The following is a 22,252-nucleotide window of genomic DNA, read 5'->3' on the forward strand; positions in this document are numbered from 1 at the left end:
AGGCAAAAAGTGTATAACTGTTCAAACTGCATGAAATAAAAATAAATCGAATTTCGAGCCTGATTTTCGAAATTTCGAAAATATTACAAAAATTTAGACGGCTGAAACTCAGAAATGGTGCCCTTTATCAAAAAATCAGAGAAGTTCTTTCCGATAGCAAATTCAATCTTACTTTTAAAAAACTAACTTAATGCACCTATGTGGTTGGAGCCTTCCTCACTTATTACCAACAATGGCAGATATGAAATTTCATCTCTTTCAGACACAAAAATTTCATCTCTTTTTTAGATTCGGAGTAAAAAAGTACATCAATATCACTTAAGTGTACATATCTCAAGACAGGGTTGCCAGATCTCCAATGTCTCCAATGTGAACTCGTTGGAAAGGTCTTTTCATAACCTAACCAACGATGGGTCGGATGGTAGATCCGGACATACTTTACATACATTTAAGTGAGATCCGGTTTCCAAAAAGTACATAAATGTCACTTAAGTGGCCATATCTCGAGACAGGGTAGCCAGATCTCCAATTATTTGAACTCGTTGCAAAGGTCTTTTGATAACATAACCAACGATGGGTCGGATGGTGGATCCGGACATAGTTTAACATGCATTTAAGTGAGATCCGGCATCAAAAAGCACATCAATATCACTTAAGTGTACATATCTCGAGACAGGGTTGCCAGATCTCCAATGTTTGAACTCGTTGGAAAGGTTTTCTGATAACCTAACCAACGAAGGGTCGGATGATGGACCTGGACATAGTTTACATACATTTAAGTGAGATCCGGATATATGTGAAAGCACATTTTTATACATAACTTTTGAACTACTTATCAAAACTTCAATCTGTATAAAACTCGATCTATGGGACCCTAAACCAAGTCGAATGCAACAGGTTCGGGTCAAATCGGTTCAGCCAGTGCCGAGAAACATGAGCTAGTTTGTTGGTCACATACATACATACACACACACATACACACACACATACACACAGACATTTGTTCAGTTTTCGATTCTGAGTCGATATGTATACATGAAGGTGGGTCTAGGACGTTTTGATTCAAAGTTCATTTTTAGAGCAGGATTATAGCCTTACCTCAGTGAGGAAGGCAAAATGTCAGTAATTTTTGAAAGCAAAACCATTAAAGATGGCAATTTTTGTTTTCCAAAACATATCAAATGAAAGAATAAAAAAATGAGGATTAACATGCCATTATTGTATGAACAGCTGTCTAATTTGCATGAACGAATCCATGACAAAAAATGTCTTCTTTAATCACAGGAAAGGTACCCGCAATGTTTGAGGAAAATAAAATAAATGAAAAAACAAAGTGAAGAAAATGCTGATTTCGTACGGAATTACTCTTGAAAGCTTGTTTTACTATAAAATGCAATATACACAGGGTTGCCAGGTAAAAATTAGAAAAATCTGGCAAAGTTTCGATCAAAAATCTTGAAAATCTGGCTGACGATAATCTTACCATTCTCAATGGTGAAGGGAAGAAGGAATTGAATTAGTTCAAAAATTTGTAGAATTCAGGTTGTTAATTGATTTTATGACCTCAAAAATGTTTCATCAACATTCCCTCTAAGAAAAACTCATTCAATTTTTTATTATTTTCAATTAAATTCGTTAATTTTAATCAAAAAGTTGTTCAAAATGAGCATGAAGTGAAAAATCTGGCAAAATCTGTCAAAATCTGGCACAGACAAGGATGAATCTTTTTTCTGACTGACACTTGACTTGGCATTCCCAGATTTATCTGGCAACCTGGCAACCCTGAATATGCATTTAAAAGTGCGTGCGCTGATCGTTATAAAATGTATTCTAAAGAATTCACATTGATTTGATTTTTCTAGAAATTAAATTTCCCAAAAAACCAAAGAACTGATAAAAAAAATGGCAATTATTACAAATTGTCAAACTGCACATTACATTCGCTTTATTTGGAGGCATTGACTTTTTCATGTTTCGAAAACAACATGTAGATCTTGGTTGATCTTCTCGTGTTATTATGATCAGAACTTGTTATTCCTGAGTTATTTCCACCTGTTTGACCTTCGGCTCTCTTTTAAGCCAAAGGAGGGATTTAAAAATACAAAAAAAATATACTTTTTCAGATTGACAAATTGATGTTACCTGCCAAATTTTGTGGCATATCAATAAATAGACGATTTGTTTTCAAAATTTACGTTCTTTTTTAATCTGTAATTACAAAGTTTCAAATTTGAAAAAAATAAGAGTACCTCATTTGATTGAAAAAAGCTAAAAAAACGATATCAAATGTATTCTTAAAATTGTGTAGTATATTAAAATTTGCATGGCCAGTATCAAATATCTTTCGTAATTGAGGATAAATTAACCTGATTAATTAAACTGAACTTATGATAAAAATATTTATCGAAAAAACACCACTTCAATTACTTTGTTGTCTTAACAAGACTACAATATAGATATAATTTAGAAAAGGAATGCCCCTGTTGCAGGTATATTGTAGAAAAGCAATAACATTTCGATTATACATTGTATCTCAGCTTAAAATATTCAAATGAAAGCATACATCATTACTAAGAATTCTTCAAAATTATAACACAATCTTAAGCACTACACGATAGCCACAACCGACAATAAGTCAAACCATATCAAAGAGAATTCCTCTGCCTCTCGGATACTTTGTGTCGAAGATTATCTGTTTGGCTTATTCGGTCGGTCCACCCCTCCCAGGCCAGACCAGACATCCTAGCGTCCTTGCGTTGCTGCTTCTAGCTGAAGCTCGCAAGGACAATGCTGTTTCCACACAATGAATAAATCATATTATGTATCCAGAAGTAAGTTGGGTGTCGCTCTCTTATCGTTTCGATGTAAATTAACCAACTTGTTGATGAGGTTTGGGTAGGGGGGAAAGGGGTTTTGCGAGATGAAAGCCCACACATGCAGAAATGAGTCTTCAATGGGGGGATTAAGATTGTCTTCAGGGATTGACTTACCACAAGAATCTAGCAAGTGGGTGGTTCTGGGGTGGGGTGGGGTGAGAAAGCATATTGTAAAGGGTTCGAGCGAAACCGAGATGAACGAGCTGACAGAATGACAAACAGATATTGCTAAGCTGTATCCGTATATTCATGGGTTTGGGATTTATTTACAAGCCCTGGTTGAAATGACTGAATTACAGTGATAAATTTGCTGCCGCCCGGATTCGGTTTTTGCCGGTATTATCTGGCTCGTACCATAAATCAGACTGCTATCAAAGTGTAATTAGATTATGATGAATGTGTATATAATTGTTCCACTTGTTTTGCCGGCACGAGAGCATCCGTTCGGTCCGTACTGGGAAAGCCCACTCGAGTGGAACCAAGCCGAACGGATACATTTTGTAGACCGGCTTCTAGTAGAAGTGGATGTGCTTCGTTGGGAAGTGTTACGCGTTGTTTAAAATTAGGAATTTAACTAGAAATTCGACTCACCCAGGCAGCTATGCTTGTCGACCTCCAGTTTAAAGCCATATTTGCACGAACAGTAGTAACTGCCATCGCTGTTGATGCAGTGATGCTGGCAGCCCGCGTTTCCCACGTTGCACTCATTTGTATCTGTAGGGAAAAAGCGAAAAGAAAAAAGTCTTCTTTGACACAGCATTCAAAATGTTTCAGTGGAGCCGCATGGTACTTGGTTCGAATGAAGTATCATGCGCCTCCATTAAACTTGATCTGTTTTCTGATGTCTCGAATATTGAATTCAACAGCTAATTAGGATGCAAATACATGCGATAACTATCGTAACGCAAGACTAGACAAAACCGCACAAACCTTGGCAGTCACCCATCGTCGTGTTGAAGTAATACCCGGTCGGGCACAACGTATCGTCGCTGTCATCGTTCAGATCGTCACCAGTTGGTCTGACCACCAGCAACCGGCTGTCGTCGAAACCACCATCATCTCGAATCCGACCCAAATCCTCGTCGCTAACCAGCTCGTCCTCCTCGAGGCACCGGAACGAACCCACGGTGTTGATGCAGCTTCCCTGGCACCGGAATTCCTGTCTGATCGATTTCTGGTTCAGACACTCGTCAATGTCGATGCAGGTTTTCCAGTCGTCATCCAGCATAAATCCCTCGGGACAGACGCAGAACGCCCTCCCCAGCGTGTTGAGGCAGGTGTGCGAGCATCCCCCGTTGTTGACGGTGCACTCGTCAATGTCCTCACAGCTGTGGCCATCGTCACCTAACCGCGTTCCGGGCAAACCCATGCAGCTGCACCGGTACCCACTCCAAGTGTTGATGCAGGTATCCTGACAGGGCCCGTGGCCATTTCGCAGCAGACACTCGTTCACGTCTGCGAAAGCAAAACAACCAGTTAGCTAAATTCGTTACAACCCACCGAGAAGAGCAGAGAACCGGTAAATATCCGGTAAAGTTACCCCTCCCAAAGCTTTCTCTCGAAAATTTAGCACCACCCTTGTTATGCAAAACAGAGATTAACTACCCCGGGATGTAGGTATTTAACCAGAATAATTTATTTGACCATAATCCAACCTTTGGCTTGTTGGCTCAGCAGTTTATTCAAAGTAAGCCAACAACAACATCTTAAGCCAAAAAAACACCCTTATTGCACCGAGAGTTGTTATAACCTCGTTTTCGAAAGCAAACGCAAAAGCACTTGCCAAGTGCCATTATCCCTCAGCCGAACGGACAACAGCTGTTGAAACTTTACAAAATGATGATTTTAAAGACAGTTTTTGAACGCCCTGTTACTGTTGGCTGCAACCGTAATTATAGCACGCGCGCTCAATTGGTGCAACATTTTTTCCCCGGTAATAAAATTTAAGAGTTTTCCATAGTGGAAATGTTGGCAAATTTTCTGTTGGCAGTGACTAGTGGCACATTGGAAAAATTTGGTTGGTTAATAGATTTGTAAATATATTGAATTCACATTTTTAAACTAATTTTTGTTTCAGATAATGATTCCAGATAATCCAAATTTATTAGTAAATGAAACGGTATTCTTTTCAACACAAAAAAATTAAACACTGTAAAACATATTGAAAGTCAAAAAGAATTCAAAAAAATATCTTGAACATTTCATAGAATATCATTAAATGAGAAGGAATTTTCTGAGTGATTTAATATCTTCCGCAAAGTTGTAGGGTATTATTTGGATATCAGAAGAAGAACAAATTGAACGCGAATAAAAATACCGGATATTTTATCAGACTTTTTGTTACACAAAATTAGATTTTTACTCTGAGTTCAGGTTGGTGCAAAAATCTTTTAAAAATGTGATTTTTCGGAAAAACTAAAAATATTGTCAAACAAAATGTCGAAAATCAATTTTAAATGCAAAATCAAATATACAATACAAAATTACTTTACTTTTTAAAAGTAAAGTTAACTTAACACCATTTTCAAGTTATAGACCTTTTTGTAATTTGAAAAAAACTTCATGAAGGAAACTTTTTTTTTACTTTTTAATAAATTTGCTCATAGCTCTGGAGCTGGTTGCGGAGATACAGCCCCTTGAAGTTAAAGTTTTGTTAAAAAATAGTTTTTCTCAGTTTCATCGAATCATCCCCTAATTTTACAACTAGCCATGACTCTTGAGCATTTGGCTGGATTTTCAATTTAAAAGAAAAACGATAAACTAATTTTTCAATTATTAATCAAGCACAACATTTTTAAGTTTTTGTAAAAAAAATTAAAAAAAAAACTTCAAAATTTTCATGAAAATAGAAGCCTGATCAACTGAAAACAATCATAAATGCATTTTTCTTCAAAGATAATCATATGTAGCATGATTGGGCTATTTAAAAAATATTTAAATATTTTATGAAATTCCGATGCACCGCAAAAAAATATATATTTTTCGCTGATAATAAAATTTCTATCAATACTAAGATATTTTCGAAACTAAATTTTGCAAAACAACTAGACAGGTGTATACAGCATTTTAAAACACTTTTATCATTAAAATTTAAATTCTTATACTTTTTTATTTAAAATCGGTAAAAAAACTAAACTCACCCAACTGGACGGTTCCAACCTGATTCCAAAATCCAGCATCTCTGTGCGCACAGCAAATCTAGCCATAATGAAATGGTTTGCAATCTCTGCCAAAATCTTTCACCAACGTAACTGCAGCAAATCCGTTCGGTAGCACGACTATTTGAAAGATATTTGCATCTTGCCTGAATTGAATTTGTGGGATGCCATTTTAGGGGTTTTGGGGTTTATGCCTGCCCTGCCAACGCACTAACCAGTGCCACATTTCTCTGAGGTTTGCCTTTTTGGGCGTCCAAAGAAATTCCCCCCTTTTTGCTGACTCGACAGAGAGAGAGAGAAAGGCAAAGTAATAATTTCCTTTCATTGGTCTACCGTGCTGTTATTGCCGGATAGTAGGATCGACCAGAGAAGCAGTACTTAAATCGAGATTATAGAATTTACATGTTTAATTACTGGCTTCACAAAGAAGGAGGTTCTGACTTTGTGCGAATGAAACTTCCTGGCCCTTGGGGTGGCACGGTAGATATGTAAAATAAACAAATTGTCGGTTAATGAATTTCTCGTACTGGGATTGTGGGTTTCTTTTTTTCAAAATGTTGGACTTTGAAATTGATTCTGCTGGGTTTCATTGTTCTGGTTTGAAATTTATCTTGCTATTCATACATGGGTGAAAGGGATTTCCTTTCTTTGTCAGATTAGCATGACGGACTGTGTACCTTTGAGTTAAATCATGATAAACTATCATCCGCACACGTACATCGAATCTCTGTACTGGCACCCAATTTTCCAATTTGCATCTTAAAAGCCTCCCAGGGTATATTATTTATGACCACTCACAAACTGGACCATTTCAAACTCTGAATATTCATCACCCAGCCTAACGTTCAGAAGTTCAGGCTTGGAGCTTACGCACACGATTTCCATCCATATCCAGCCAGGAGCACACTCATATTCCCAGTGGAGGAGGGGGCATATTTAAATATGCAAATTGCAATTCCAAACAACCCAAATTCTATAAACATTTATAATAAGTTTTAATCAAATCCTCACAACCAGCCCATCTCCGAGCAGCCATGGACAAGCTCGAACGATAGACAGATAGATAGATGGTTGCATATAGATAGCTCGGAGGTCTCAAGTTGGCCATTTTTCACCATACTAGAAGACTGGCTCAAGCTAATCTAAAGTGGAAAATGTATCTGTACTTTGAAACAGTGGGTTTACGTGCAGTACGTCGCAAGCCAGCGCAATCCTGTGGGTTTTTCGGCACTTTGAGAGCGCAAACTGTACTTTTATGGAGAAGATTCAATCCTTGGGGGCACATTGTTGCCCACACTGAGATAAATTCTTGTGTGAAAGTTTTCTCCGGCCAACACCCTGCACAGCACATGCAACAAAATTGCTCACATCAAGTGTTTACTCACCCATGCATTTGTTATTGTCGGTAACGCGCAATCCTTTCGGACATTTGCATGTAAACGAGCCAACCGTATTGGAGCAGCCGTACTCGCAGACGTCTTCACCGTACTCGGCGCACTCGTTGATGTCTGCAAAAAGAAAAAAAAGAAAAAAGGACCGAAATTTACATATTGCTGGTGAATTCGACACTTTTGCTGAATGCTACCCGATCGAAAGCTAGCACTAAAGCTACTCCAAAATCATCAAACTTTAAGTTAAATCCACTCCTTTCGGCACGAAGCAACAGTCACCTGGAGCAATTTATCACCTCGTAAAGCACCTGAGGTGTTGTTAACAAGATAAACCCGACCACGATCCGGTGCCATGCTGGCGAAAAACAAATCGCACTCCTTCTTATCTTGACATGGTCTGACTCTTGCAACAACGTCACTTTGTCACTCCGCAAGGTGCATCTTTCCCCTCCAACCTACCTCATCCTTTCTCACGAAACAAAAACAAGATGGATGATTTACACCAAAATCATTCTCCCCGGGGCGGTTTTCCTTTCAACTGCACTCCACTCCTGGTTTAGAGTGTCCTTCGGAGGAAGTTTTTACTGTCGGTTGGTTTTTTATATCTTTTTGCTTCTGAGAAATCATTTGTTGGTTGATTTCGGCGAACCAGACACCATCAACCGAACTGATATTGAGCTGTTTTTGCAGCTCAATTATTTAAAATTTTCACATGATTTGCGAGGTCACTCACATATGAAGGGAAACAATGAAATGTGATCCATTTTAAAACAAATGCATCGAGAAAAACCATACATCTAAAAATAGTCATTCCAGTAATGCAGTGCAATACAACGATGAAAAAAAAATGTTTGTCACATTGCCATTATTGGGCAAATTTTGAAAAGAAAAATATTCTTGATTTTGTCGTCAAACGCTTTTCAATAAAAAAAAAAAAAAACAATCTCTTCTGACTGGGCATAAAAAGCACACCGGAAAACTTTACGATTCCCACCATAGGAAACAAATTACGGAAGGTATTTAACCGAAATTGCCGCAATTTCACTTAAACAAAAAGGCTTGCACCATAAAAGACGAACCTTTCGTAATTACCATCAATACTGTTGCCATAAAAGAACTCACCCTTCAAACCTCCCACCCCAGCAACCGCAAAATAATGACCACAGGAAGTGGGCCTAAATCTTCCAGGCTGGGAGACCCGCGCTCGCACAGAAGCCACAGATGGCTTATAAATCATCCGTTTTTTGAACGGTTTTTGCCCACCCGTTGTGAAGGCCCGTGGGGAACCATCTTCCTAATTGATTTTTTACACGCCTCCACGCACAGCCACCCCACTCGATTTTGTGCCGTGTCGACACAAAAAAAAATTAAAACTGTTCCAACGGGGGATGATAAATTGTCAATTAAAAATTGGATTTTTTCATAAATTATATTCCATTGTGCAACAAACTCGCACCTGGGAAATCGTGGAGGAGGACCAAAGGGGAAGAATGATAGCGACAAAATTGAAATTTATTAGAAGCGAGTATACCGGAAGCCAATATTTTTTTAATGCCACCATACGAGCGTGATGGCAATTTGTACCACTTCACGCCACGCCACGCCAGTGCCGAGACTTGAGGTTGATAAATTGATTCGGAAAATGAAGCAATGAATTTTTATTTTTCTCCTGTTCCCTCGATTGCCTACTGCCTTACAAGGCAGTCATTTGCCTCGGTAAGAATGTGCATTTTTCGTGTCAATGTTTAAGATGTTCACAGGTTTTGAAAGAAAATAACGTCTTCAACTTCACTCTGCTCTTATTATTAGAATAAATATCGCATCACAATTTACAAAAACTATAGGTAGGTATTTTAATTATTTCTTGAAAACATAATTTAAGCTGTTAATTCAAATTCGTAATTCAAAGGAAATAAGCGAAAGAAATAAAGTTTGACAATATTTATTTGCTCAAATTGCTGTTAACATAATTTTGTCTGATTTTAATTAAAAATATCAACAGCTCTACAATCATAATAACTGTGTGATTAAAAAGAATCTGTAAAAAAAGAATTTATATGCTTGAAATTTTCAGTAATAATAATTTAAATTAATTTCAAGGCAGCATTTTTTCAATGTTAGTTTTTTTGGACTCTTAACAATAATCTAAAACAGCATTAAAACTTGATGGAAAATTTCTAAACTACTAACTCTTAAGTATAATAAATTATTTGATACTCCAGATTTCCACTCCTCGTGCTGCAATTTCCAGAATCTTTTTTGCTAGAACATAACTAATTCAGAATAAAACACCTCTGCACAATGACTCATTTCCTTAGATATGTTTTGTTTGTATTTACTTAAGAGACTGTGTTCTTCTTTTTTATGAGTTTTGAAGATTTAGCGATTTGAATATTTGTAGGTATTTTAGAGCAATTCTCCCAAGAATGAGCAAATGTAATAGAAATTAAGTTATGTTTTTTTTCGATTTGGATGAAACTTTGTGTAAACTTTTTCAAAGACCGAAGAGACATTTTGCATCATTAGTTTGTCCCTACAAGTTTCTAGACAATTTTCGGAGCTTTTTATACAAAAAGCTATTAAATTGGATTAGGCCCAAAACCACAAGTTTTCAACCACATCTAATGGTAAATTTATATTTTAGAAACATGTTTATACAAAAGTTTGGAAAATTACACAATAATATATTTTTTGCAATTCCGTCGTGAAATTACTTACTTTTCCTGTCATTCTTGAACGACGAAATAGCCTACTTTTCTGTACCAAAAATAACAGAATCGAAAAGCAACACTTTTCAAAATAAATGCTGAAAAGTTCTACTTTTCAGCACTCACTTGTTTCGAAAAGTAACACTCAGTGTGTGTTTTTTTTGGAATTGCAAAAAATGTTGTATGGAACTCGTTGCAAAACTCGATTTTTTCAGCACTCTTCGTATTTATCCAACTCGGTGAACCTCGTTGGAAATGTACGACTCGTGCTGAGAAAAACCTCTTTTTGCAACTTGTTGCATAAACTAAAATTTTGATATCTAAAATCGGAATCAAAGTTGCTGAGTTATCGTCACTAAAAAATTCGACACTTGTTATGATGCACGGAAACCCTATTTTTTCTTGTTAGCTTTTCTGATAGAAGTTGCATCTCAGCAACCACTGGTTTAATCCATGGTTTTCTACCAAAGGTAGGTTCTCGAGATTGAGTGTGTGTAGTGCGGTTGTCAAAATCGCTATCTCTGACTCTTTCACTATTATGGAAGCTGACTTTGTTTATGTTTTAGTTTTCCAGGCACGATCTATTGTTCGTTTGTTTTTGTCTTGGTTTTCGTGGCACGGAGTGGTGAACTCACACTAATGCAAACTAAGTTTGCAAACACCTATGATCTATTTTCGTATGCAGAATCGATTACAAAATGAAACTTTTAGAAAAAACTGATCTCACAATTGTGTATACAAAGTCTCATCCAAATAAAAATAAACTTTGTCCAAATCTCAGAGAATTTCCATTTAAGGAAATGGAATTCTGGGGAATATCATTCTGGATAATGGTCTGTTCTGAGTAATGGCACTTTGGCGAATTGAATTCTGATGAACGGCCAAAAAACTGTATTCGGGTTTCAAGTTTTTTTTTTTTTTTGTGAAACTTTTTTAGTCCAAATAATTATAATTGTGGTAATTTTTGGAATTGATTGGGAAAACCAAACAAATTAAAACGAGTTGTCTGCACACTTGGTTTACAAAAATCTAATAATTCAGGAATTAGGAGTGAGGAAAATACCTACCATTTAGGATACAGTTCTTTTTTACTGAAATTCATTTTAAAATCAAATCTGAATTATTATGCATGCTTAAATTGTGACTTACATTGGAGAAGTCTAAACAAAATGGAATAAAATTTCCCAGTTTTAAGGTAGGAACGCAAAGAATTTTGTTCGCCAATGGAATATTTAAAACACATTTTCACGTGCCCAGTTCGATATTCCCTCGTTCATCATCGAATCACTTTATGCGGAAAATATGAATTCTTCTACACCACCGAGTCATCTACCAATTGTTCCCCCGAGGAGCGACAGGGAGACATCGGTTAAATTGCACTGTCATGTTTCATTTTGCCCGCTCCATTACTTACCGACGCATCTTCCGTCCACCATCCGGAACCCCTTGAAGCAGGAGCACACCCGGGTGGTTCCGTTGGTACTCCGGTGGCACGCTTGCTGGCAACCATGCTGCCGACCACACGACTTACTGGTGGCTCCCGAAGGGCCCGCTGACTCTGGAGTTGTCGCATCATTCGTCATCGTCGTCGTCGTTGGAGCTTCTGCCGTTGATGACGGTTTCACTCGCGCACAGAAAGGCCTTTTGCCGATCCATCGTGACCTGCGGCAGATCAGGGTCGAACTGTTGGTGGAGTTTGATGTGCGCAGCTCGAATCCCATGCGGCAGTGGTACTCCGCTTCCAGGTAGGAGTTTTCTAGCCCGTAAATGTCGTTCCTGATTGGTTGTAGAAGGACGATATTGCAAATATGTAGAAATTCTTTACAAAAGACACAAAAATTAAGACCAATTTCAAACGTACCGCAGGTACTTGATGTCCGCGTTGGGAATCGCCGGTGCGGGAATGAAATCGTCCTTCATGCACGAAAGATCCCCGGCAATGACGATGCGCTGCACCGAGACCGCCTCCGTCCGTTGCATGTCGTCCGAGGCGAACGTCACCGAACTTACGCCCGGGCTGGGATCGGTGGCCGGCGCCGGCGGGAGCTGCTGCAGCTGCTCCGGTACCATCGGCGCAAGCATAAAGTTCCCTGGAGAGGAAGAAAGAAAAAAAATGCAGGACGAATAAAAAAGTTGCCACTCGGTAATCCGATGACAGCACGGGGAACCGCAAGGAAGAAGAAGAAGAAGCAAAAAATTAAACAACTTCCGTTTCGCCATCTGCCATGTGCTTGGACCGAGGGATGCGGTGCGACCATAAAAAATGAAACATTTTGTGCTATTCCGGTCACCGGAGCAAAGTGCCTGTGGGATTTCTTGTGGATTTCATCACCGTTTGTGCAGGCACCTACCAGTGTAGTGCCAACTCGGATGTTGATGGTTGTTGTGCTTGTTGAGCAATTAACTGTAATGACATATCTGTCCTAGTTCTGGCAAATGCATATTGCACTGGAGAACTTTTCAAACCGACATCTCTGGTATGACGGATGTAGATCAAACGGAAAGTTTTTAATTTGGTGCAATTTTTCAGAATCCCGTCGAGAGGCTCTAGAGTGCGGAACGCAAGATGCAAACCATGTGTGATATAATTTTGATGAGAAAACTTAGTTGCATTAAACTCTCGAAATGGGATAGTGCTTATTACTCACGCCAACGATTATCTCATCATGAAAGATACAGTGTTTTATGACACTGAGTTTTATTTCTAAATCAAGAAACTATTTTTAACGTTCAATTTGTGATATGTTTTTAGGACTTAATATTCAATTCGCTACAGTTTCAGTCATTAAACTCGAATCTTTAAAACATTGTGAGTTGTTATGTCAACAAAATTCGAAAACATTGATTCAATCCAAAACCTTAAAAATATAATTTAATATATTTTAGTCGATATTTGCAAATACTTTAAATCACTAAGTTCAATACATTAATTATGTTTTGTTAAAGTTTTCAGACTTATAACACTTGAATGGAATTTATATATAAATCCAGTGACAATTTAAGTAAACAAAAGTGAAACAAATTTGAATATGGCGAAAAATTTCATATTTTGAATGATCATAAGAGATATACTGGTTCAATTTTAAGGCAAAAATAAGTAACAGTATCAATTTTGAGCAAAATCGGTTAAGGTGTAAAGGTCGCTTTTTGTTGTTGAAATTTGCATGAGAAATTAAAAAAAAACGTATAGAGAAAAGATAAATTTATAAAATTCATCCAAAGCTCTGACGACTTGTTAGTGATTTAAAAAAGATTTTTTTTCATGAATAGATTTTTAGCGACCCTTAAACCTTGACAGATTTCGCACAAAATTATCACTGTTACTTATTTTTTGTCTAATTCATCGAATCAGGGGGTATCCCTGACGTAATTTTTTTATTGTCACTCTAATGTTGATTCTCATTTAGTTTAAGAGGGTGAAAAATGCAAAATATTTTAACAAAAACCAGCTGATTATTGTAAAAACTCTTTTGAAAACTGATGATCAATGTTTAACGAAAACTACAAACTAAACATTTTAGGCAATATTTGAATTTGATGGATGAAATGGAGATAATTTTTTACCTACACAGAAAAAAAATATGGTAATATTACATCTGGGAAGGGGTACATCTTTTATGTCAGAAAAATGTGTAATTTTACCTCTGTAAATGTGTAATTTTACCACTTTTTTGGTGTAATGCCACTTTTTCAGTCTAAATTGAGGTAAAATTACATCATAAAAGAGGCAATATTCATCTTTCCAAAATTACGGCTTCCAAATTTACATTATTTTTTACTGTGTATTTTTTTTTTCACTAAAATTTATTTTGCTGAATTTTCACATAGAGAAATAAAGTTTAACAGCCGTTAAGTAAAATTTTTGTTTCATATTAATAAGGAGCAAAGTTCACTTACCGTTTCTAAACTTTTTCAACTGCTTCCGCTGCTGCTTCTCGGCCATTTTCTGTTGCCGCAGCAGCAGCTTCCGCTCCACCGGTGTTAATTTCCGCTGCAACAGATCTCTTTGATTCGTCTCTTCCGGTTGTCCCCACCAGCTGCTACCACTGCTACTGCTGTCGCTGCTACTTCCGGCGTCGGTCACGCTGGGTAAATTTACTACGACTTTTTGCCGGCCATCGCTCGGAGCAGTTATTTGCATATTTTTATCGTAAATATCATCGCTGTTTAGCACTACCAACTCCCGCCCAGCTCGGCGATCCCAATTTCCGTCCACGCTGTGGCCCTTTCTCGGCGACTTTTGTCCCCTTTCTGGCGCGGGGCGTTTCTTTCCGGTCATTGCCGTCTTGGCCAGCTGCTCCGGGGTCAACTTCTGTCTGTGCTTTTTCCGTCCCGGTTTCTGGCTCTGTTGCTTTTGCTCCGATTCGCTTAGTGATAATTTGGTTACGTCGCCGGTCCCGGAATCACCCCGTTGACCGCCACTGCTGGTGGCCGCCGTCACCGCTGACGGATCGTTTTCCGGTGCGATGAGCGAATCACCATCATCACCATCGGATGGTTTTATGCGTTTGATTTTCTTTTTGTGACCTTTTCTTCGGCGGCCCTTTTTCCCTCCGCCACCCGGGTGTTTCCGACCGGCAGGACTGCTGCCGTCTGCCATGCCGGACATTCTGATTGCTCCATCAGAAAAGTGCTCACTGGGAAGAAAGAGAAACAACAAGATTGATTTTTGATTCTTGAAAGTTGTTTCCATTTTATAGCTCGTTGTGGCTAAAGAAAATTATTATGCTTGAATTGTATTGTGCAGAAAAATACATTTTTATTCAGTTATTTAAGGCAAATTGAAAATTTTACTGCAACCATCACACACTTAATGAGACCTTTATCAACTAAAACCAGCTGGCGGCTCATAATCTCATTCTAACAAACGTGACTCTTTTGCTCTCTAATTAAAACAGTTCATCGTCGGTGCCACATCGTTATCACGAGGATTAAGAGGATCCATCATCGGTTAAATGATGCCCCGCCACGATCTTCCATCATATCGGCAGAGCTCAGAACGAGCAACTCTGCACTAAATCCCAAATCCAATACTGTCACGTCAGCACCCATTTTCTGGTCTGGTCTGACTGAGTGAACGTAAAACCCGCACGTTCCAAAGTCCCCAACAACTGAAGGGAGCTAATTTTGATGAATTTTATAATCACGTGCTAATGGTAACGATGCGCCGGGATCTGTCCTTCTGCCAAATATAAAGCCAAATTCGTCGCAGCAAATGTGCCTGTCTGGCAGCTATCAGAACACTGACACAGGACGGGATTTACGACGGTATTCCGGCTCACCAAAAGCGAGAAACTTCACCTTGGAGTCTAGGGACGGCAGAGTTCACACACGTGGAGAGACTCCCCCGTTCAAAGCCAATTAGAACGTATTTCTTTGATCCCCCCTCACCCAGCTTCAAAGTTCATCAACCGTCAAATGGAGTGATGTGGGAAAGAGAAGGGTAGCCAGCCACACGAAAATCCTAGACATCTGCTGTGACAAAGATGAGCATATTAGACAAACACCTTGGGAAGATCTGGAAGTATTTGGTTCCCTTATCCCCAGGTGACACCCAGCTTTCGAAAGGGTTTAGTGTCAGGTGTTTTCACGACTGGATGCGTGCCTCTAATTTTGTGGGGAAGAAGTGTTTAGGCCGTGCGATAAAACTATGCTTGGTAGAAATTTATTTAACTTTTGATGAAATCTCATCTTTGTGAAATAACCGAAAACTTTTCATCGATGTGAAAGTCCTCTTAAACATTTTCCACAAGCTAAGTTTTCTGAATAATCCTATTAATGGAATGTGAACGTTTCTCTTCTAATTCTAAAAATGTACAGTTGTATCAGCAACTGCAATCACATCTTGTATTGTTTTGTTTATGTGAAATAATTGATATGAAAAAAAATTCATCAACAATACTTGTTTAATCAATTAATATTCTTACAGTGATTTTTTAAACGTTATCTTTGTTCAATCAAACAAAAGTCTGTTAGGGTTTTATGTTGTTTTTTAGCCATATTTGAAAACAAAACATGAATTTTGACAATGAAAAGTGAACAAAATCCATCTTTTATCCATTTTTTAGTTGGCGTGGGTCTAATGATAGATAGACCCACGCCAATGAACAAAACATCGAATTTTGATTAAATTTGATATAAAAATTACATTTTACCATACCATACCATTTCAACATACCCTACAATACTAAAGGTCTTTTCCGAAATTCATCAACCCCTCGGCTGGGATTTCAAGTTTCCATCACTTTTGACCATTTTTTTATCCCAAAATAAGAAAACAAAAAAAAAGGTGGATTTGAATTGATCGAATTATACGAAGCGGAAATTTTTCGAGAACTTCCTATAATTATGATCAAGTCCTGGGAATATTTCCAACAGCTCATCAGCACAATACATTCTTGTGGAATTTTTAAAGCAATCATACAATTGTTGATATGTTAATATTACCGAAAAATAAGCTTATAATATTGATAGGGTCTTCACAATAATTTCGTTTCAGTGTTTCGCCTTGAAAAATTGATTTGGTTGCCGGATTCTTGAGTTATAATCAAAAATGTAAACAGTAAACATGCATACAAAAATGACAAAACTGCCACTGACTAATAAAGATACTTTTGAACAATTCTCTGAGATTTCGGTCATTGAATTTTTTTTGGTAATTTTTAATCTGAAACTTTTTTGGTGCCTTCGGTATGCTCAAAGAAGCCATTTTGCATAATTGATTTGTCCATATAATTTTCCAAGCAAATTTGGAAGCTGTCCATACAAAAATAATGTATGAAAATTCAAAAATCTGTATTTTTTGAAAGAATTTTTTGGTCGATTTGGCGTCTTCGGCAAAGTTGTAGGTATGGATATGGAGTACACTGAAACAAAATGATACACGGTAAAATCTATTTTGGTGTTTTTAATTTCACTTTTTGTCACCTGATTTGCAAAAAAAACACAATTCTTATTTTTTTCTGGTATTTTTTAGGGGACATCAAATGCGAACTTTTCAGAAATTTCCAGAACGGGCAAAAAATCATTGACCAAGTTACGATTTTTTGAATTAATACTGATTTTTTTCAAAGAGTCGAAATATATGGGCGTAAAATTTTCTCGATGTGAAACCGAATTTGCAAACAAAAAACACCTACTTCTCTGAAATATTGATAAAGTGCACTGTTTTCAAGTAAATGCCATTTTGGTAACTTTTTTGAAAATAGTCGCAGATATTCATTATTTTTTTAAATAAGTGCCCATGATTGCCCACCTTTAAAAAAATAGTTTTGAAAAGCTAGCATTTAAAAAGGGCGTAATATTAAATGTTTGGACCTTTGCATGGTAATATCTCATCAACTAAGGGTCGTATCAACAAAGTTCAAAACAGCAAAATATAGAAAATTTTCTCAGCCTTTCAAAACAAAATTTCAAGGGTGGGCAAACATGGGCACAAATTAAAAAAAAACTGCTATAACTTGAAAACGGTACACTATATCAAAATTTCCCTAGAGTACTTTTTGATTTCTAATTCGATTTAAAAACATTTTTGCGATCAATATTTCAATTTTTTGAACTAATTAATGATTCAAAATGGCTTCTTTGGGCATACCGAAAGCACCAAAAAGTTTCAGACGGATTAAAAAATACAAAAATTAAACATAAAACAAAGACCGATTTCATAGAGAACTGTTCTTTTGGCAAGTTGTTCAAACTGCAACGCGTGTAATTGTAGCACAATCTGATTTTTAATGTTTTGTTGATATCTCATGATTAAACTCGAATTTTGATTATTTGTGTTGGTAAGAAATCTGTAAAGTTACACAATATGGCATCTAAATGAACATCATTTAAAAATAAAAATCAGATCAAAGAGGGTTAGCAGTCGCAGCTTTCAAGGGTATTCAGCAACCAAGAAAGTTGTTATCTTCTTATTCAAAAATTGTTGAACTTACGGAAAAAATGTGAATATAAAAATTTACAAATTTTGTTGTAAATCTTTAAGGAAATAGTAGTTAGGGGTTGAATAAAAATGTATATCGATAGGTCCCGTAGTTTTAAAGATACTAAAAAATCTGTAGCAAAAATTTTGGGGCAAACGTTCTGGTTGATGTGCACCGTTAAGCCTAAACAAAACAACACATTTTCAGTGTCTGAAGCCCTTCAGTGCGAATGAAGTAGTTCCTGCCACTTTAAAAATACTTTAAGCACCTTAAGGCGTACCACCCACCACCCACAAACTGCTTGCTCAATTCACCTGCTTTTGTGGTGCGTCACTGACTGCTGGTGGCACCAAAGTGACTGTCACTCCGCTTAACCTTAAGCGTATACTATTACAAAGGGCGATGGGTTGAATCCTGGCTGGCTGACGCCGGAAACATGGGATGGGTTTGCTCTCTGCACATAATTCTCGCGAAATAATGGGATTCTTGGTGGCGGCGGCGTCTCACCCCAAATGTTTGTGCTTTTCGGCTTAGTGGGGAAACTTGAGATGCTAGTAATTACAGGCATTCTTAACGTTTTGAGGGAAAAGTTTGTGTTCTTAATGAGAGGCCATGTTTCAGGCAGCAATTAGTTAAACAGTTGAAAATTTATGCATGTTACTCATTCGTTCGAATCGCATTAAAGCACGAATGGTTTGCGATTTTGTAACTGAGCGCGATTATCGTCCAGCCGAATCACCAGGGAGATGATGCAAAAAGACAAACATCAAAGGATGAATGGGGCTGTTTGATGGATGCTATATGATGCAAAAGAGTAGATCAATCTATTCCATCACAAACAAAGAGAGTCTGATGACGGTGGGGTGCTGTGGGAGAGAGAGATCGGAAAATCGACCAATATTTCCAATACGGCAATGGTGTTTCCCTCACAGTTGAGCATCATTTTGAGCGCGTTTAAATTAAAATCCGTTCGTTCCATCAGAAACCGGGGGACACATATATATGGGCGATCGATGTCAGCCACTCCAATGGAGCGACGTCTGTCGGATGGCTGCTGGATTGATGGGGAAGTGACTCAGCCGCCAGGTTTGATCTGGATTTAGGTCAGGTATCAATTATGCATCAAGGGAAAAGCCAATTAGAGTGAATCACGTCTGGCGTAATACAGCGCAATTGATGCAATTTGTTTACAGTTTAAGAACAAAAGGTTGTTTTTTTTTGGTTGGACTCACCGGTTCAAATGCTCGAGCAGTTCCGTTTCCTCCCGGATTCGGTCATCGGTCAGATTCCTGACCGGCAGTACCTGCTCGGTAATTCGCGGAACATCGTCATCCCTGTCGCGCTTCCTCTCATTACTTATTCTATTATCGTAGAAATTATTTATATTAAAATTGCCGGCCTCGTCCTCTTCCGGACTGCTTTCTCGTTTGGTTCGCCTGCTGGCGCTGGATTCCTCTTCGACGACAAGCGAAAGTAGTTTGTCCCGTAGTTTATTGTCTATTAATTTTCCCTCGCTGCCCACATGTTGCTTCCAACTTTGGCCCTCGTAAGTACTGCTCCTTCGACTGCTGCTGCTGCTGCTGCTGGGTCTAACACTTCCAGCCGTGGATGCTGGGTCACCGGGGTCCAGCCCCGAGGGCGATATGGATGATGATAATTGATGATTATTAGTGTTTGCCAGACCTAGGAAAACGGAGGGAGAAAAGAAGAAAATACCATCTTTAGTTGGAAATTCCTTGGGAAAGCGATGAATCCTCGATATCAAACACGAAGGAAGAAGAGTGAGAAATGAAAATTAATGCATGACTAGAAGGAATTTGCGGGAACTTGCTAAAGTCTTGCTGATATAATTTATTGGTGCTCTGTATGTTCTATGAAGTTTATTTTTATCGTATCATCATTTATCACCGGATTTTTTGTGAGTGCATGTCTTTTGATAGCATTTTCACATTCGTTAAGATATATTTGTGTTGAACTTATCTTTATCGCCTAGAAACGTCTGCAAAGATAAACTTTTACGATTTTTGTTATTTCCAGACAAACTCCTAACAAATGTAATGAACACAACTGAACTAAATTGTTCAACCATCACAATGATAGACTGCTGCCAGAAAGACGAGCAACTAGAAATATTTAAGTGCCTTTCCCCCAGTGTGTGTCTAGCCGAGAGTGACGAAGGTTGTTGTGTCTGGTAATCTAATTTCTAAATTTGCATACATTTTAATCCTCTCCTTGCATCTGTACGGAGTCCCTCGCTGCAAAAGGACGACCGGGACTCCAAGACTTGTCCGTCCGTACGGCGATGGTGTGCGAACAGTCGTAACAAAACAAACCTAGAACTAATCTGCATATAAATTTCAATCTCATATTTATTCAGGGAGGTATAATTGTGCAAACTGTGTCACACAGTTTGGTAGAACAAGGCTTCAAACTGCGATTTACCCTTCCAGCAGAGGGTTTCACCAAAAGACACCACGTGTTTGCACTGGACTAATATGTACATTTGTACACCTAATATGCATAGTTTTAAGCTTGTTTACTGTCACTGTTTGGAGTGTTGTTTTTTGAGGTTAATTTCGCTCCAAACAACATTTTTACCCAAATTTTACGTGGAGATGGACCATCCCAAACCAGTGCAAGCAAAAACAAGCTAAACGCATTATCCGCAAAAGGGCAGAAAATGGTTGACCTTTCCCAAGGCATCATCATCCCCTGCTGGTTAGGTTTCATGGCGTACAGAGGCCAATTCCCAAACCACCTCCCATCTCCAACCAAAGCAGCACAAGTGATACTGAATCGAAGTGTAACGAAACGGAAAATAAAGTTACGTCGACTGCTGAAACGTTTGAGGCGAGACTGCTTGGCAGCAGCAGCAGCAGCAGCAACATCTGAAGTTCCAGAAAATTGAGACCGGGAAAAGGATTCTCGGTCGAGCGAACGATTTGAAAATACATGAACTCTCAACCAGCTCTATAACAGACTCTGAGAAGCGAGGGTCGTCGGTTCTGGACGGATTTCCCCAAGGCTCTTTTGCATGCTTGATTTGCATATAGCAGCTGGAAGTTGTTCGTTCGGACAAATTTGAACACTATGATGTGACTCTTGGTCTGGGCCATCTGCCTCTCCACAAGGCGGCTGCTGTCCTATTTTCGCAAACGATTGTTTTAATCTGTGGTTTGGGAAACGTTCAACATTTTTGCACATCGTTCTGTCGTCGTCATCTTTTGGAGATTATTGATCAATAAATACGTTGAAACTCAGTCAGCAAATCGCAAACGACAAAAAGAGTAATTGAAGGTCGGGCGAAGAAGTTCAAACCTGGACACACCCCCTGGAGAACTACCATTCTTTCAGATCGACCTTCTAGTTCCAGTTGGACGTCGTGTCTGGAGGTCGTTAACTGCACTCATTTGGTTTTATTGTTCCCAAAATGGAACGGTCCGTAAAGACACACGCAAGGATTTTGGTAATGAAACGAAGAAAATGTTTCTTTTTTTCCGAAAATTTAAGAGTTCACTCAGACATTTACAAATGAAATTTTCTACAATTAGACTAAAACCAAAACTAATCCAATTGAATCATAGTATTGCTATGTTGAATTTATAAGCTCCATTATCTAAGACTATTGAAATTCAATGAATTTTCTGGTTCAATTCTGATCGGAAAGTGGCAATCATCTGGCAAAAAGAATCCACTTTCACAGCCACTCAAATAACTGGAAACGAAAAGTTTTGCTCCTCCACCAGCCAGAAGGCTGCCAACAATCCACTCGAAAACGGCTCCGAGGAGAACCCTTGTGAACGGTATTGAAAAGCCGATTTACCTTCTCGCACAGTTAAGGACCAATCATGAACTTTAAGGAGTGAGACTCCGTGCTGTGATCTGCCGCTGCCGATAGCTGTTCAACAGTCGTTGCGCAAACAGACGTTGTTTAAAAATTCTGCTAATACCACTTTCCACCAGTTGGCCCGCCACCTCCCAGAGTCAACGAGCTTTCAAACTCTCATCAGTTTGTTCAATATTTGACTTCATTGTCATCAGCTTTATGAAGAAAAGCCTCTTCTCCTTTTGGCACAGCTGGAAGATCCAGCCTATCGAACTGTGCCAGAATGATCAGACTCTCGCAGCACCAGCAAAATGTGGGAGGAAAATCGACCTTTTCTGCTCGGTCTCGTGACTTTCAGGAATGTTTCG

The 22,252-nt window shown here is 38.4% G+C and overlaps 1 protein-coding gene across 1 annotated transcript in view; it reads right to left on the bottom strand.

The window, feature by feature from the left end:
• The window catches only part of LOC6032895, a 107,416-nt gene that overhangs the window by 23,546 nt on the left and 61,618 nt on the right, over positions 1-22,252 (bottom strand). The window contains exons 2-8 of the mRNA XM_038262395.1: positions 19,291-19,741; positions 14,031-14,770; positions 11,995-12,223; positions 11,548-11,909; positions 7,420-7,542; positions 3,807-4,331; positions 3,468-3,590 (exon numbers count right to left, since the gene is read on the bottom strand). Coding sequence (XP_038118323.1) covers positions 3,468-3,590; positions 3,807-4,331; positions 7,420-7,542; positions 11,548-11,909; positions 11,995-12,223; positions 14,031-14,770; positions 19,291-19,741 — 2,553 coding nt within the window. The remainder of the gene's footprint in view (positions 1-3,467; positions 3,591-3,806; positions 4,332-7,419; positions 7,543-11,547; positions 11,910-11,994; positions 12,224-14,030; positions 14,771-19,290; positions 19,742-22,252) is intronic.

The sequence above is a fragment of the Culex quinquefasciatus genome, chromosome 3 (assembly GCF_015732765.1).
Source record: "Culex quinquefasciatus strain JHB chromosome 3, VPISU_Cqui_1.0_pri_paternal, whole genome shotgun sequence".
NCBI classification, from domain to species: domain Eukaryota; kingdom Metazoa; phylum Arthropoda; class Insecta; order Diptera; family Culicidae; genus Culex; species Culex quinquefasciatus.